Source organism: Hemicordylus capensis, chromosome 3 (genome assembly GCF_027244095.1).
Source record: "Hemicordylus capensis ecotype Gifberg chromosome 3, rHemCap1.1.pri, whole genome shotgun sequence".
NCBI classification, from domain to species: domain Eukaryota; kingdom Metazoa; phylum Chordata; class Lepidosauria; order Squamata; family Cordylidae; genus Hemicordylus; species Hemicordylus capensis.
In genome coordinates, this window is record NC_069659.1 from 25,099,846 (window position 1) to 25,118,469 (window position 18,624).

General features: G+C 42.8%; 1 protein-coding gene across 2 annotated transcripts in view; it reads right to left on the reverse strand.

Annotated features, from left to right (window-relative positions):
• Nucleotides 1–1,330: 1,330 nt before the first annotated feature.
• The window catches only part of PGR (progesterone receptor), a 100,851-nt gene continuing 83,557 nt past the window's right edge, over nt 1,331–18,624 (reverse strand). The window contains exons 4-8 of one of the 2 annotated variants that reach the window (XM_053311505.1): nt 17,491–17,796; nt 12,125–12,269; nt 4,526–4,656; nt 3,424–3,581; nt 1,331–2,012 (exon numbers count right to left, since the gene is read on the reverse strand). In XM_053311505.1, coding sequence (XP_053167480.1) covers nt 1,857–2,012; nt 3,424–3,581; nt 4,526–4,656; nt 12,125–12,269; nt 17,491–17,796 — 896 coding nt within the window. In that variant the 3' untranslated portion in view covers nt 1,331–1,856. The remainder of the gene's footprint in view (nt 2,013–3,423; nt 3,582–4,525; nt 4,657–12,124; nt 12,270–17,490; nt 17,797–18,624) is intronic. The other variant, XM_053311506.1, reaches the window with a different exon arrangement.

Genomic DNA, 18,624 nt, shown 5'->3' on the forward strand with positions numbered 1-18,624 from the left:
AACTTTTGTTTCAGTAGAGAAGCTGGGCAGGGGAGTAGTAATCTGGATTGGGACCATAGCAGGGACAAAGGGTTAAAGCCCCTTCTCTGTGCCCCAACAGTCCTGACTTACATTGTAAGGATGCAAAGGAACTTTAGCAAGAGGCAGCAAATTCCATGTTGTGGGAATTCAGTAAATGTGAAACAAGCTGATGATAGTGCATTCCAGAAAACTTTCACTGGCCCACAGGCTGCACAGTGCTACAAGGGCAGAAGAAGGGCTCCACTCTCACAGAAAATAGCTGCGCTGAAGACTACTTCTGCAGCCTTTCATGGGTGGAAGGAGAGAGGGAAGCAATTTTTGCATCTCTCCCCTCTCTCCAAAACCCTGTTTTGCTTGCAGGAATATGTCCCCGAGGGCTGTGCAACCCTCATGGGCATATTTCTGCAAGCAAAACAAGCTTCTGGAAGCAAAAATATTTCCCCTTTTCCCCTCTGTCCATCCATGCTGGCCTGTTAGAGAAGCCTTCAGTGCAGCTATTCTCCAGCAACTCTGTGAGGGCAGACCTCTTCTTCACCCTCATAGCACTGCGCAATGTGAAGGGCATGAAATAAGGAAAGAAGGGGTGATTTTATTTCTATATCAATGACAGGCCACTATTTTCAGAAGAGGCATTTGGTGGGCCACTGCAGAAAACCGGATGCTTGTCCAATAGAGCTTGGACCTATCCAACAGGGCTCTTCTTATGTGAATGTCTGACTGAGGTGAACATGGAGAAGAAAGTGATGATTCGCTTGTATTTAGCAAGGGGAAAGCAACCGGCCTATCCAGCCCCAGCACAGCATCCCTCCAGGGTGGTTACTAGTGTCTAGCTTGTGTTTTGTTTTAGACTGTGAGCTCTTTTGAAATAGGGAACCATCTTATTTATCTTTCTAAGTGCTCTGGGGGCTTTATGTTGAAAAGCGGTATATAAATATCCGTAGTCAGGGGCATAGCTAGGGGAGATGGGGCCCCTGTTCACGCCTCTCTTCGGTGGCCCCTTGGGGTGAGGGAGATAATGAAGATAGGGAGGGGTGGACCTGGGAGGGGGGCCTCAGGAGCTTGGGGGCCTGGGTTCTTTGAACCCATCCACTCAATTATAGCTACACCCCTGTCTGTAGCAGAAGCAGAAGAGGAGGGGGATGTATAATGTGAGGCAGCATTCTGGTCAAGGTAGGTTTTACATTCTCGATACAAACACATCTGATGGAATAGTTTTGGTGTGACCATGCTCCTTTGTAAGACCTCCATCATCTTCTGAGATGGAATGACAATGAAACACATTGGAAAGTAAAATGAATGTATTCCTGAATGAGAAGACAATTTGCATTTTAATTTCACCATAGCCTTTGATATGTATATACATATACACATATAGCCACGCGCACACACACAGTTTTAAAAGCTAAAGCTTTACTCCATCTCATTGCAGAAGTTTAAAAATGAATAATACGAAGGAAAAATGTACAAGGTAACTTCCTGTTCTTAAAAAACAAAACAAAACTGATCTGTTGTGTATTCCTCAGGAGAAATTCAATCAGGCCTATTATAAAACATTTCTTATGACAAATATTGGTCATGATTTTCTTTTCAAACTTATGTAAAGGAATCAAAAGGTTCACCATATGGACATTGCACAGCATTGCAGGCTTGCAGACATAAATTGGTAGGGACATAACGTGGCACCGAGGTCGTAATATCTTGGCACCGCAAAATCCCAACCAAAAATAAAATAAAATAAACCCACTTTTTAAAAAACACACACACACACAAACACACACACACACTGTAATGTGTGTTATCTCTACATATGATACCAAAAAAAAAAAAAAGGCATTTCACTTTTTGTGAAAGAGAAGAGGTTTCACCATCCCTGCCAGAATCTTGGGTAGTTGTGCAGCGATCACTTCAGACATCATTTCGGGAAATTCGACACTCAGCGCTCGGGACTGGAGAAAGGTGTTCAGACAGTATAGATGGAGTTGTTTCACAAGCTGTGTTAAACAGTGAATTATCAGACATTACACAAACACAACACACAGAGACCACATGTTTCTAAAACTCTCTATTAATGTTAGACAGAGTCATGGCAATGTTTATTCCCATGCTGCCTTGGGGCTGGTTTACATTTGCTGGCAAATGAAAGGAGGTCAGGGTCACAGAGTTATGCCACCCACCCTGATGTCACCCCAACGTACTCTCACTGTCCCTTAATCATATAAGGAGACTGTTCATATGGATTGCCCCTCTACACGTGCTCCCAATACGTGTTAAAGCTGATAAACAGCCCCCTCATGAGATTAAACAGATTAACAGCCCCATCGTGTAATTAAGGGACACCCCAAGAGCATGTTGAGACCTCCTCCATGATGTTGGGATGGGCAGGCTTTCAACATGACCCTGACCTTATCATATGTGCTGGCGTATCATCCGAACTGGCCCTTGGTAATGTGAGCATGAGACTATCAAAACAGTGGGGTGAAAATTATTGTCATTAGGAATGTGTATTTAAGTATTTTTTAAAAAGCACTGGATGACATACAGGACAAGTTTAGATGTACCAGTGCAGAAAGAGAAGCCTAACAGAACTCCCAACTAGCTGCACTGGGGCAGCGAGGAAGTGGTAATTACTGACTCCCTCCCCTTCCCCAGGAAACTGCCTATGCCACTTGTGGAGCCCTTAGGACACATTTTCAGGTGGCACAGGGGGCTTCATGGGGATGGAGAGGTCATCTGTTAGGCTGCTTGCTCACTAAACTAGTGTATCCTTGCTCTGAATGTCAGCCAATATCCTAAGTATTTGGGGACAGATATTCTAAACAAATCACCAACAAGCAGCTTAGTACTTGCAAAAGGTTGCCGGTTCAAATCCCTACTGGTACTATTTCAGGCAGCAGTGATATAGGAAGAAGCTGAAAGGCATAATCTCATGCTGCACGGAAGGAAGCAATGGTAAACCCCTCCTGTATTCTTCCAAAGAAAACAACAGGGCTCTGTGGGCACCAGGAGTCAAAATCTACATGATTGCACACTTTACCTTTACATAAATACTTGGACTGAGCTTAAAAATATTATTTATTATTTTTTATTATATTAATTAATAATCGGCATGATCTATCTTTTCTTGTCTGTGCAGGAAGAAAACCACACAATGAAGATCTTTTGCTCCCTAACTCTGCAACTCAACTGGGCAGTAGTGCCAAGTGCACTGCACCATACCTTGCCATAATCTGAAACCGAAAGCTATCTGCACCTCCCATCTGTCGATCTAAAAGCCTCACGAGGGCCACATGGGGGAGGCAAGCCTCATTATCCCCTCTGAGGCTCTTCAGCTGTGTAAAAGCTCTGTGAGCTGCACATGTGCCAGAGGATGGATCATGGCCAGGATTGCTCAAATAAACTTACATCATGCATGGAGTCCAAAAGTTTTGTAAGCTGGTAGAAACGCTGTGAACTGGCGACAACGCCTTTCTGTCGCATCCCAATAGCCTTGACCAGCTCTCTGATATAACTTGCTCTCATTTCATCAAACTGGTTTTGACTTCTGAGACCTTCCAAAGGAACTGTAAAGAAAAATATATCTTTGCTGTAGGATTAACATCCTAACATATTCAGAACATATTTACACAAGCTTTGCCATACGTATTCTGTCAAAATCACATGATAAACTATTTGCTAACCAGGGCTAGTTCTTAACCAGGATCTGAACCCAGAGTTTGAAGCAGATATCAAAACTATAGTTAGAAGCTTGTGGAAGCAAGCATGATTTGTCCACTTAGCTAAGCAGGGTCTGCCCTGGTTGCATATGAATGGGAGACTTGATGTGTGAGCAATGGAAGATATTCCTTTAAAGGGTGGAGCCACTCCGGGAAGAGCAGAAGGTTCCAAGCTCCCTCCCTGGCAGCATCTCCAAGATAGGGCTGAGAGAGGTTCCTGCCTGCAAACTTGGAGATGTCTCTGCCAGTCTGTGAAGACAGTACTGAGCTAGATAGACCAATGGTCTGACTCGGTATATGGCAGCTTCCTATGTTCCTATGTGACGGCTGAAGAACCAAGATTGCCTATCGGTGCTCTACAGTACTGTTGCTGGATGGCATGGTGAGGAAAATTACTCAAAGTAATACCATTGAAATTAAAAGGACTACTTAGTTTTGATGGGAGATTGAAATTTTAATTTCAATGGGACTAGTCTGAGTAATTTTCCTCGTCATGTCAGTTGTTTTAAAATCTGTATTTTCTTAAGGTTGTTTATCACAACATAGACAAATGAGAAAATGTCTAGAAATAAGATAAGAACACAAATGACATTTTGAAATAAAGGTACCAAAGTAGTAGGGAGAAAAAGGGTTCCTAACAATCACGTTTTAGCTCTAGCTCTGTTCTTACAACTCTAGGCCTCTGTAAAACCATTGCATGTCTAGCATTCTGCCCTCATCCAGATAAATAGACAAAACACATGTACTTCTACCCATTTGTGCCCAGAAGAAGAGCAAGGCAGACAACTTACTTGTATTGAGCAGCAGCAAGGCTTTCATGCAAAGGAACTCTTCACTGCTGACTTGTAGCTTGACAAACTCCTGTGGAATTTGCCACATAGACAGGCACAGTGAATAGAACGATGATTCTTTCATCCTCTGTCTTACACCCAAAAAAGAAAGGCAAAGGCTAAATAAATACATACTGAGCTGATGATTATTTAGTGTACTTCCCTTCGAAGAATGACAAACAAGAGCTTCTGGCATCAAACTGGCTTTTAGGGAAAAAAGCTAGCCCTGAAAGAGCTAGTAAGAAGAGACCGAGCTATGAGCCACAAAGTCCCAGGTTCAAATCCTGCCTTTGCCCTAAACTCAGTAGGTGGCCTTAAGCGAGTTACCTTATCTTAGCACTCCTGTCTGCAACATGGGTAATCATAATACTGATCTACCTTACAGATCTGCTGCAATAATTACTGTGAAGTCCTTGGAACACCTAAAAGTACTATATAATTGTCACTTTGCAGCATGGCAGAGGAATAGGGCAAGGGAACAAGGCCCTTTTCATCAACTGGCCTGGGTCACCATCTAGCCACTCCCCTCCCCAATTCCACCAAAGGTTAGTCAATGACAAGAAAGAAGCCCTTCCATCAGCCCATTTTGTTAGCTATTCAACCAGGCTTTCACCAATTGATTCTTCTCTTTTCTTCCAAATTTGTCTTTTCTTTCTTAACTTGTAAGCCTGAGAGCCAGGACTGTGTTATTCCCATTTTTTGTACAGCCCATAGCAAACTCAGGCTTGTAGATCCCATCCTTGTGTTGTTAGTGGCTCACATACTGTGCACGGGTACGTCAGCCCAGTCATGTTGCATTTGCTCAGTAACCATCAACTGTGCAGACATGAAGTCTGTGCAAGCTGTGTTACATGAGAGTAAGCCTACTGGAAAGACTCCTGTGTAATGCAATTTGTGCAAATCGTGTGTTTGCACAAACTGCACATATGCAACGCTACTAGGCAGACACACTTGTGCTGTATGAGCGCCATTATTTTTCAAGTTTTACTTATAATAATAACAATAATAACAACAATAATAATACTGGCTGGAATGTAGAGCTTGCCAAAGGATGGTGGGCGACTGCAAAAGCCTAGATGGGCTGAGGGTGGAGCTTGTGCTCCTGACTAAACAGTTTTGAAACTGCACATGCCTCACTGGGCATTTTAACAGGGACATTTGTGCTAGAGCGCAGTAGTGCAACTCTGCAAATCCCTGTTTTTCAGAGCAGCTAAGCTAATGTCACACGCTGCCACAAATCTGCTCTCTCTAGCAGCGGTTTATCGCTCTGGCTGTCAGCCACGACTCTTATGGACAATAATAAGATTAATACAAACAACATTGGCTGACATACGATACGATACGATAAATCTTTATTGTCATTGTCCTGTACAGAACAACGAGATTGAAAGAATCTACAGCAACCTCTACAGGACCTAACAAGAAATAACTAAATATATCCCAATATACACCCCCCCCATATACCCATCGCTCTAAAAAACTCTAAAAAACTAAAAACAAAAACCCCATCAGAAACTGTATTTTGCTGCGTTCAGAGCTAACACCGCTTTTGGATAGAAACTGTTTCTCAAGCGGCTGGTCCTGGCTTTTATGACCCTGTACCTCCTTCTCGAAGGCAGAAGCTGAAAGAGATCATTTCCAGGGTGCGTGGGATCCTGCACTATCTCTACCGTTTTGTTAAAACTCCTGGTGGCATAAATTTGGTCTAAAGTGGGAAGAGTACACCCAATTATTCTCTCCGCAGTCTTAACAACCTTGGACAGCAATGCTCTTTCCCTGACTGTGCAACTCATACTGTGCAATGTTATGTGTGTGTGTTGTAATGAAACATCTGCACCCTTACACAAGCGGGCTGTAATGCTAAATGCAAGAATTTGCCAACAAAGTTGCGCAATTGACAGCCATTGGAAATAATGGCTGTCAACGGCGCAATGACATTTGCGCATTTGCATTTAGCACAACACCACTCTTGGGTAAGTATGCCAGTTACACTGAAAAAGCACAAAACATTGCACAGCATGTCAGCACTAAAGCAGACTTTGACAAATTTTCTTTGGATCTGGGAGCCAGCCCAAAGATCAAGGAGCCAGACAGCAGACACTTGACAAAATTGCCTGACTTAGTTATGGACATTGTGGGAGGGGAGGTAAACGCTCTTCTTTTTATCTCCTTTATAAATAACATAGAAAAGAAACAGGGCTGCCTGAGACAGATACATATTCTATTTAATAAACTACCTCTGAATATCCTACTCTAGGCGCCACGGCTAAATTTCCACGCACCATGGCTCCTTGGTGCCTGGGATTTGTCAAGCCCTGCCCTAAAGTTCTATCATGGTTGGTTTTTAGCTTGCAGGCAGCCCATTCCTTCCAAATTAGGTTCATCAGCACAGTCCCCAGGATCCTTCCAACAGTGGGGAGAAGAGTTGTTCTCAAAGTCACTGCTACAGATTGGAGGGGCCCTCCCTCCGCAAATGTTTACAGCAGTGCGGAAAGCAGGAAGAGGGAGGAGAAGCTGGCACTACGTTGCTTTTTCTCCAGGTGCTTTTGGTTCCAAGATCTGGGCTTGGCTCTAGTAAATCCTGCCTTCCTTGATCTTTTAAGCCAAAGAACAGAGGCTACAGGTGCAGATCACATCCTCCCACTTTGACTTCCTGCAAGGCCAGAGAAACCCATATTAATCAAACCAATGGATCAGGCTGTAACTTGGCAAAGCTGTTATGTGGGCTGAGCACTGATTAAATAGTATTTTATGATTAACCCGTTACCAGTTAACCAACTCTATTTTCACCTACATAGATACCTTTTTGAGATATTGGTGGAAGTGTGAGATTATTTTGCAATTTAATCCCAGAAGCAACCACTAGAAGGAAAGACCAGTGTTTTCCTTTTCATTCTCCATTACAGCAGCACACCCAAAACAAAAAATAAACATGTGTTCATTTTTCAAAAAATAAAAAATAAACTCAAAAAATAAACACATGTGCCCTCATTCTCAGCCCTAAGGGTCATGCAGCCCTCAGAAACAGATTTATACAAGGGGGAAGAGATTTTGGAGGGAGGAGAGGGGATATGAAAAGAAGCCTTCAGAGCAGACACTGAAAGCTTCACTGAAGGGCTGTGCATCATGGAAGCCACTACTGGAAAAGGTTACTTTGCTTCTTAGCTAGGTATTGTTGTAAATTGGAGACGAGGATACAGTAATTATAGAAGGTCGATTTAGAGGTTTTACCTTGGCATTCAAGAGTGCCCATGTAGAAGTGATGCTATAGAAACATCAGCCCATATCCTTTTATACTGTAATCTTTATAATGATATTAGAGCCTGTTTTTATCTCTTGTGCTCTGGCTATATCCAGGGAATTCTGATTTTATATATATATTCTGCGTTCTGATTCTAACGCTGGTCTTGTGGTAACAAGCACAAACTGTCCCCTTTGCTAAGCAGGGCCCACCCTGGTTGCATTTGAATAGGAGACTACATGTGAGCACTATAAGACATTCCCCTTAGGAGATGAGGCTGCTCTGGGAAGAGCATCTGCACGCTTGCATGCAGAAGGTTCCAAGTTCCCTCCTTGGCATCTCCAGATAGGGCTGAGAGACACGACTGCCTGTAACCTTGGAAAAGCCACTGCCAGTCTCGGTAGACAATACTGAGCTAGGTAGACCAACGGTCTGACTCAGTATAAGGCAGCTTCCAATGTAACTGTTAAAAATATAGGTAAATTTCTTGTGGCAGCTATTCAAATATGGTCAGAGATACTGAGAGAGGCCAAGCTGTGTTAAGTTTAATTCACTTTTATATTATTTCTTGTTTACACAGTCAGACAGGTGTTATTGACTGGTTTGTTTTATCCAGACATCATCCTTCCCAAGGACCTGGGATGGCTGAATTTTATTGTCAATTGTTATAGATATCATCGCAGAATATAGGCTGTTCCCAGTAAAGCTGCTTTTTGTAATTGGCTGATGGTGATTTCTGTGGCCCCTATGGTGTTGAGGTGCTCTTCAAGGTCTTTTGGAACTGCACCCAGGGCGCCAATTACCACTGGGATTATTTTGGTCTTTTTCTGCCACAGCCTTTCAATTTCAATTTGTAGATCTTTGTATTTGGTGATTTTTTCTATTTCTTTTTCTTCTATTCTGCTATACCCTGGTATTGCTATGTCAATTATTTTCACTTGTTTTTCTTTCTTCTCGACTACAGTTATATCTGGTGTATTGTGTGGCAGATGTTTGTCTGTTTGTAGTTGGAAGTCCCATAATATTTTTACATCTTCATTTTCTTCAACTTTTTCAATTTTATGGTCCCACCAATGTTTGGCTACAGGTAGCTTGTATTTTTTGCAGATGTTCCAGTGTATCATCCCTGCTACTTTGTCATGCCTTTGTTTGTAGTCAGTCTCTGCGATCTTTTTACAACAGCTGATTAGGTGGTCCACGGTTTCATCTGATTCTTTACGAAGGCGGCACTTGCTGTTTGTGGTTGATTTTTCTACTTTTGCTCTTATTGCATTTGTTCTTAGTGCCTGTTCTTGTGCAGCCTGTATTAAACCCTCTGTTTCTTTCTTCAAGTTGCCATTCTTAAGCCATTGCCAGGTCTTGGTGATGTCTGATTTTCCACTTATATTGTGCAAATATTGACCATTGACAAGTGGCTTATTTTTCCATTTTTCTGCTCGGTTCTTGACTTGTTCTTTCTTGTAGGCCTGCTTTGTTTCATTGGTGTTGAATAGTTTCGCATTATTGACCATTAGAAGTGCATCTTCTTCACTGTCCTTGATATATTCTACAAGGCCTCTTTTCTCCTCCTCTACTGTTTGATGGACTTGCAGCATTCCTCTTCCACCTGAGCTGCGAGGGAGGTATAGCCTATCGACATCACTGCAGGGGTGCAGAGCATGACTGATGGTCATGATTTTCCTGGTCTTATGATCTAGCGTCTCTAGCTCTGCCTGGGTCCAGTCTATTATTCCTGCAGTGTATCTAATAACAGGTATAGCCCAGGTGTTTATGGCTTGTATGATGTTCCCGCCATTGAGTTTGGACTTGAGGATTTTTCTGACTCTCCTGATGTATTCACTTCCAATTTTTCTTTTAACTTCAGTGTGTGCGATGTTATCAGCCTGGAGAATGCCCAAGTATTTGTAAGGTTCTTTCTCTTCCAGGTTCTTGATCTTGCTTCCATTGGGCAGTTCTATTCCTTCTGTTTTTGTTATTTTCCCTCTGTTCATTATTAATGAAGCACACTTGTCTAGTCCAAACTCCATTGCTATATCGCTACTGAATATACGGACAGTGTTTAGCAGTGATTCAATTTCTGACTGGGACTTTCCATACAACTTCAGATCGTCCATGTACAGCAGATGGTTGATTTTACTTGATGTTTTAGATGTTTGTTATCCGAGGCCTGTTCTGTTTAGTATTTGTGAAGATGGGGTCATGGCGATTACAAACAACAGAGGGGATAGTGAGTCCCTTTGGAAAATGCCTCTTCTAATGCTAACCTGTCCAAGTGTCTCGCCATTGATTGTTAACTGTGTACTCCACATGCTCATTGATTTAAAAAAAAAAAAAAAATCTGAATGTTTTTGCTGACACCAGTTGTTTCTAACCATTTTAGTATCCATGTGTGAGGCAATGAATCGAAGGCTTTCTTGTAGTCAATCCATGCAACACTTAGATTTGTTTTTCTTCTCTTGCAGTTTTCTAAAATCATTTTGTCAATCAGCAGCTGGTCTTTTGTGCCTCTGGTGTTCGGGCAATTTCCTTTCTGTTCAACTGGAAGCTGTTTGTTAGTTAATAAGTGTTGCATCACTTCATCTGCTATTATTCCAGTTAATAATTTGAACATGGTTGGCAGACAGGTTATCGGTCTATAATTACTTGGAACTGCACCTTTTGCTGGGTCTTTCATGATGAGATGAGTTTCCCCAGTTGTTAGCCATTGTTCAATATCACCTCCTTGCAAAATGTGATTGAACTGTTTTGATAGTTGTTTATGAAGGCTTGTTAGGTGTTTAAGCCAAAAGCCATGCAGTTCATCATCGCCTGGAGCAGTCCAATTTTTAATTTTCTTTGCTCTTTCACTTATTAATTCTGGTGTTATTATTAGATCTTGCATTTGTTGGTTACATTTTTTGACCTCTTTCATCCAGCCTGCTTTTTTATTATAATCTATTGGATTGTCCCATAATTTCCCCCAGAATTGCACTGTTTCTTCTTTATTTGGTGTTTCTATGTTTCTTGCAGTTTCTCCTTCTATGCTTTGGTAGAAACGTCTCTGATTCGACTGGAATGGAGATTCTGCCTGTGTTGTGTAGTTCTGGCTTCATATCTGCTAATCTTCTTTGACACTGCTGTTATTTGCTGCTTTATTATTTCCAGGACTTCTCTAATTTTCCTTGAATCTAGGTGGTATTTTTGGATCAGATACTGTTTGGTGTTTTCATTCTTCAGCTTCTTGTCTTTCATGTCTTTCAATTTACTAGCATCTGATCTAAGTCTGGATATTTTATTTTCTAATCTAATCTTCCATTTAGGTGATGTACTACTTTCTTTTTTTACAGGTCCATTATTATTATTATTATTAATTAACTCTGCTTTAACGATTTGATTAGACCCATGAATTTAGTTTTTAACTCAGGTTCAAAACAAGTGTTCATCTTTGTTTTTATGGTTTGTAGAATGAAATAAACTCTTTGTTGCTAGAAACTAGGATACTGAGTAACCTTCTGAACAGTGTTGGAAGCCTGTGGAAGAATACAAATACGAATACGACGAGTACTTATATACTGCTTTTCAACCAAAGTTCCCAAAGCGGCTTACATACAGAAATTAATTAATTGCTGCCTGTCCCCAAAGGGCTCACAATCTAAGAAACATAAGAAAGACACCAACAATAGCCACTGGAGGGATGCTGTGCTAGGGTTGGATAGGACCAGTTGCTCTCCCCACTGCTAAATAAAGAGAATCGCCACTTTTAAAAGGTGCCTCTTTGCTCAGTTAGCAGGAGTATCTGCAGTAGAATCTGCAGAACATAGCCTGAAATGTTGGACTCAGCCCTCAGGGACATATTACAGAAGTCTCCTGCTGGAGGAAGGAGAGAGCAGCAAAAATCACTATTCCCTCCCGCTCTGTGTGCATTTTCTTGCTCAGCAACACTGTGGCTGAGGTCTGCAGCAGACGTTTCCATGGACTCAGCTCCTGTTATGTATTTCTAACACTGCTCAGAAATTCAGAATGTCACCCAATGTATTTTCAAAAGGGTACCAATAGTTGGGACAGATAATGAAAGGCGGTATATAAATTTAACAATCAGTCAATCAATCAATCTGTGCTTTATCCAAGTGTAAGAGCACGTATACACAGACATTTTTGGAATGTTTTTTTAAAAATTAATTTTATTACTTGTATCTGTGTCTATCTTATTGTTGTAAGCTGCCCCAAGCAGTATTGCACTGGAGGGGTGGGGTATAAATATTATAAATAAATAATAAATAAATGTTATACTAAAACAGGAGTATTATGACAAGCAAAGGAAATTGGAAGCCTCTACTTACTCATTTAGTATTAGATCAGGTGCAAAATAGAGCATCTGACCACTGACATGCTTGTAAGACCTCCACCCCATGGCAAACACCATTAGGCTCATCCATGAATACTGGATCAGGGTTATCTGATCATCAATGTGTAAGTTCCGGAATCCTGAAAAGCAGAACAAATTCAAAGAGTGAAAGACACGTCTACATGAAATAAGGATCTGCAGCACTTCTCATTTCAGAATTTGCAGCACTGGTGGAGACGGTATATGATGAGTGGAATGTGTGCTAGCTTAGTTGTGCAGGCCTAGCTCGTATGATCTGCCTCTAGTTGTGAACAACAACACATTTGAGTTTGCATTTATGCACACCGTAAATAAGAGGAACACAGAGAGGTTGTACTTAGGACCAGCTCTACTTGGGCAAGAGCAGCCCTACCTAGGTAGAGCTGGTTGTGTGAACGACTGGTATCAGTCCCGATCAGGGGCGTAACAAGGCTGGAGTGGGCCCAGAGACAAAATTTTAAAATGGGCCCCACGCCGATACACACACACACACACTTCACAATATATAGTCATGTGACTTGCCTCTGGGGGGGCCCTCGAGGCGTGGGGGCCCCTAGGCAGCCGCCTCCCCTTGCCTAATAGTAGTTACGCCCCTGGTCCCAATCTTGGCACTCCTCCACCAGGTAGCCCGGGTTTTCTACCCAGGATTTTCTACTGCCGGCAGCCTGGCAGCAGGGAAATCCCCTAATGCACCATGCTCCTCGCACTGTGTATTGTGGGATGCAGGGGGACCCAGCCTCCTTTTCCCTATCACCCTCACTGCTCCCAAAGTGCTTGTGTGCTGGTTGTGTGGGTGCATAGCACTGTGGAACCTGGGAGTGGGTCCAATCGTGTGGGGGAAGGGAGGCAGGCTCCTGCTTCCCCCCCCCCAGTCCTCCCTACCCCCAGTGATTTTGGTTGTGAGAATGACCTCATTGCTACATTGCTTCCTAGCCTAATCAAACCATAGTTTTCAGCTATATATGTTCTCTACAAGAACCCAATCACTCACTGAGATCATAAGGAGGAGGTCCATCTTCGGGTGCCACCAATTCATCTGGTGGCGACCTGGGATAGGGCCTTCTCAGCTATCGCCCTTGGGTTGTGGAACATGCTCCCCACAGATATGAGGGGATTATCTTCCTTGGAGGCCTTCACGAGAGCCTTAAAGACCAACTTTTAGGTCTGTCTTTTAATGATATTTAGTTTTAATATTGGTTTTAATGCTAATTTTAATCTGTTTTTAAACGGTTTTTTGTTTTAATTGGTATGTAATTTTTTTTTAGTGTAAACTACCCTGAGCCACTTTAGGAAGGGCAGTATAAAAATCAATCAATCAAACAAACAAACAAACATCTAAACTGGTGTGCTATTCTTTGAGCAGTCCTTCTAAACCATGATTGCAAACCAGTTTCAACCTACTGGTTTGCTTTGCAGTCCTACTCAGGAGGGATCATTCAAACCACAGTTTTTTTGTTTGGATGCAACTGCAAACAATGGTATCATTAGGCGAAACAGTACTATATGTGCAAGGAGAGGAGAAAACAACAATTGAACTGGTGGCGCGTTCTCAACCCTACAACCCATGATTTGTAGCGTAATCCGAATACCACCACTATTCTCCCTCTCCCACATCACCTAAGATTTGCTGGAAATCATAATTTAAAAAGTAGCCAAGAATGGCACAAGTTTCATTGCTTCAACTGCAAGCATCCAGAGACATCGACCTGGGAATCTTACTCTCCGCTTTCTATTCCACCTAATTCTATGGATGGGACCATAGTTGAGTGGCAGAGCATCTGCTCTGCATGCAGATGGTCCCTAGTTCACTCCCTAGCATTTCCAGGAAGAGCTGGGAGAGACTCCCGCCTGAAACCTTGGAAAGACGCTGCCAGTCATTGTAGACAATACTGAACAAGACGGCTCAATGATCTGATTTGGTATAAGGCAGCTTCCCTAGTAAGCTGTCACTTCCCATTTACAGACTCTACACCCAGAAATTTCCTCTGTTTGCACCTGAAACTTGCAACACCTGCCTTGCATCATCTAATAATATAGGTGGATTAAATAATCTTTTTGAAGAACACTTGGTTCAGTTCTTCAGGAGGAGAATCAATAATTCTCCAGGGCAAAGTCTAATATTTGAGTTCTGCTTCATTTCACAGCAGTCATTAGAATAGGAGAACCTGAGCTGGACTTGATTGATGGAAGCATTATTCTATAGAAAACCGTCTCACAAATTCCTACAAAAATTAATCTCTCTCTATAAAGCTTAGGGATGTGCCCGAACCGCCTTAGGGAACCGCCGAACCAGCTTGGGCGCCTGCATCTGTATCGGTTCGGCAGGGCGGGGACTGGTCCCTCTAAAAACCAGTTAAGCAGGTCATTACCTACTCCTCCGCTGCCCCACCGCTTTTCCAGGCTCACTGTCCAAAAGGCCATGCGTGGCTGCAGTGCTGTCCCAAGCAGCCTGTATGCAGCGTTGGCAAGCACATGGCCGTTGTGCATGTGCAGCCTTCATGGGCATGCCGACACTGTGCGCAGGCTGCTGGGGACAGCACTGAAGCTGTGTGCGTCCTTTTGGACAGCAAGCGCCACACCCAGAAAGCAGTGGGGACAACAGAGGAGCAGGTAAGGACCTGCTTAACTGCTTTTTAAAAGGAAGTGGTCCCTGGCCTGCCCGTGGCTGCCTGAGCCAGTTCAGGCACATCCCTAACGAAGCTGCTTGGACCTCACTCACTCAGTGACATGAAATTCCAGGACATGAACAATTTAGCACTAGAGATCTTCATTCATCTATTTGAATGAAATAGACAATGTAGTTTCCTAGAGTTTGTCTTTTTAGAAGTTCGTGGCAGCAATGCTCTTACATCCTCAAAACAAAGCAGTTCTTCTCTTCATCACCTAGCAAAGAGTGAAGGGAGAGTGCACTGTCATTTCATGACACAGGAGGAATAACTGCAAACTGCAAGCTCATGTTACTGTATATATCTATGTCTATATAGAGATATGTTCAAAAAATACCTGACCCATCCAAATTCACTGTCAGAGGGAATAAGAGCACATTTTAAAATTTGAAAAATTATATTTAAGCATCGGAACCATGAACTTATTAAAATATTACCTCCTGCTGGGTGAAACTTCAGACTATTCAAAATGAAAACATGCCCTTTTGGAGATTGTGCCCCTAATTTCGGTCAGAGCTGCTCTCTTCCAGCCTAAAGTAAATCAAAGGGCTGTTGTGCAGAGGTAAGGTTTTAAAAGGTAATTTAAAAAAAAACAACAACACAAGGTTCTCCCAGGAAAATCATTGCACAGTTGTGAATGACTGACATAATACTCAGTGCTAAATGCCAACAGGAGAGTATTGTGATGTGACTTCTGGGTACACAGGAGTAGCAGTTCCAAGACCCTGGTTGCACAGACAGCATTACTGTGGTTTTGCCCATTGTGGCCAAGGGGAGAAACGGCAGTGACCGTGGTTTCACAATTGGCACCCCCACAGCAGTGGTGCTGCTTCCGTGTCCACAGTAGGATAATGTGGATACAATGTGTTCCGGCCACCATCAGCATGGCACATTTCAGCCAGTATCTTTAAGAATATGAAATAAGCAATTATCGTTCACCAAGAGCAACAATATTCTCTTTATTTTATTTTTACTTGTTTTGCCCTGTGTCTCCTGGATAGATTTATATTGGCAATTTCCATTTTACAGTGGCCTTTGAGGAATATTAATAAAGCTGACTATGTTTCACAATTGCAGACACTCCTTACAGACCCTGGCATGTGTTTTTGTCAACAAATAGTCATCTAAGGACATCCAGGACATAAAAATGAAATGGCCTTTATAATGCATTCAGAGCACACATAGAATTGCTGGAAGGGAACTTACTGCAGAAATGAGAATGGAGTTCAAATAGAAACACTGAAACATGGGAGTCCATAGGGCCGTTTGCTCATTTCTCCCTCAGATGTTCCGAGAACATGTGAGGGAGAAGCAGGGACACGGACGAAGGCAGGGCACAAGCTGGCCACATCCCTTGACTTCTATGTGCTGGACCTTAGTAGGAAGGAAAGAAGCTGTACATATGTAGAATCTCTTCACTCAGTGTAAGTATCTAATGTGTGGCATGAGCAGTGTCAGGATCCTGTTTCCCTTTCATGCACTTCCTAAACATCCTTAACATCTTGCCTCTTCCCAGGAAGGAATTCATGGCTATGATCTGCTCCAGGTGCATTTTGATGAGAGTTGATTATCTGCATCTAGTTTGGCATAGAGAGCTCCTTGGTTGCACTGGTGGATGACTTACTACTACTACCACTACGAATATTTATACGCTGTTTTCCAAGGAAAGTTCTCAAAGTGGCTTACATACAAAAGCAAATAATAAACACGGTGACTGCCTGTCAAAAAAGGGCTCCCAATCCAAAAATAAACCTACGGTTTATAAATAAACCTACGACAGACACCAGCAACACAGTTGCTGGAGGGATGCCGTGTCTGGGTTGGACAGGGACAGCTGCTCTCTCCCTGCTAAATATAAGAGAACTGCCACTTTAAAAGGTGGCTCTTTGCTCGGTTTGCTATTTGCTTGCAACATCAACACCCTGCCTTTTCATTGCCTATAGCAATGCCCGAGATGGCTTATGGCTACCAAAATTAGACACAGTGCCAAAAACACCCCACAAACTAAAACCAGTAGGAAAGTTTTGTAGATACCAATCCAGAAATCAGCCAAGCTTACAGGCTTATCAAAATTGTTTTTCTCTAGCACTGAAACTGCATGAGAGAGAGGCCTAGGCGGATCTCTCAGCGCACAGAATTCCAGAGTCTAGATACCACCGCAGAGAAGGCCCTGTCCTGCTTACTCACCAGCCAAACTTCTGGCAGTGATGGGATATGGAGAAAACCTTTTCCCAAGTACATGAATGGGTGGGTAGGCTAGTGCAGGAGGAGACAGTCCTTCAGAGATCCTGGTTTGAAACCATTTGGGGCTTTAATGAATAACTCAGCAATTCAGTTATTGAGTTGCTCATGTTTTTGTTTTACCAGTAATGTTAATCAGTTAGAATTCTGTTGATTGTGGCTTAGCCAGTTCTAACCTTGTTTGCATTTATCTGAAAGCCAGTGTATACATTTTAATAAGAAAAGCCGGCCATTTCTTCATATGCTGCTCTAGCCTCAAAATCATCAACAGGAAATTACCTGGGGGGATCTTTGAGAAATGTTGACGTTTTTGAGCACTGACTCTAGCCTAACCACTGAGGTAGTGCTGATGTAGCATAAATGGGTTGAGGCAAGTGGGTAGCTTTGAAATTGGTCAATCAAAACAGCCAATTACCTGGCAATGACTTGGACCATTTGACTACGCAAAGGAGCTGCCTCTCACATAGTTGATTAAGGCTGGTTAGTAAAGCACTTGGAGTTTCTGGCTGTGTGTTGTCATAGCCTGCATAGACCACTTCTGGCTCGATGCCTTGCAAGACGCTGATCAGTGGAGGAATAAACTGGATGTCTTGAGTCGGAGAAAAGGAGAGCCTCTGAGCCAGGGCTTGGCTTTCGTTGGGAAGGGCTGCGGGCTGCTGGAGTGCGACAACATCTAAGGCTCTTAGAACTTTGACCTTATTAAACTTCTTAAACTTTCGACCTGCAATCCAAGAATGCAAAGTATTATAGAAGCGTAAGCACAACACAGATAAAACTTCATGATGTGATACATGCTACTTGGGTTCACCAAGAAAACTATTTACATCCTCGCAAAACATCTTGAATAGTGACATAAAAACATGCTGGATCAGGCCAGCATCCTGTTTCCCACAGTGGCCCACCAGATATCTCTGGGAAGCCGACAAGTAGATGAAGGCATGCCCCCTCTCCTGCTGTTGCCCCCCTGCAGCTAGGATTCAGTGGCATCCCACCAATGAACCTGGAGAAAGCCTATAGCCATCAAGACTAGTAATCATTGATAGATCTGTCCTCTATGCATTTGTCAAGTCTCTTTTAAAGCTATCCAAACCAGAGTTTAGAATTAGCAGTTCAGAGCACAAATGCCCCTGGTTTGGAAGTTCTGAACTAATTATGGACCAAGCCTGGACGTCTCTGAAGTTTAGACTCAGCCCATAATTTGTTCATCCTCAAGACTACCATGCATTGCAACTGCTCCCTTCCCTTAGGTGGCGGCAAGGAGAAAGGCTGTTGTTGCAGCCTTCATTTGGCCCTGCAGCAATATGGTGGGGACTAAACGACTACTACGTATATACAGCTTTTCAACACAATTTTCCAAAGCAGTTTATATAGAAAATAAATAATCAAATGAGATGGCTCCCTGTCCCCAAAGGCTCCACTTTCCAGGGATCCTGGTGCTTGAAACACTCTTCCTGCAACATTTTCAGGTCTAATCAAGACGACTGATGCAGCCCATCTCTTTGACCACCAGGCAATTTTGCAGAAAAGGGAATGAACACAGAAATGTAGA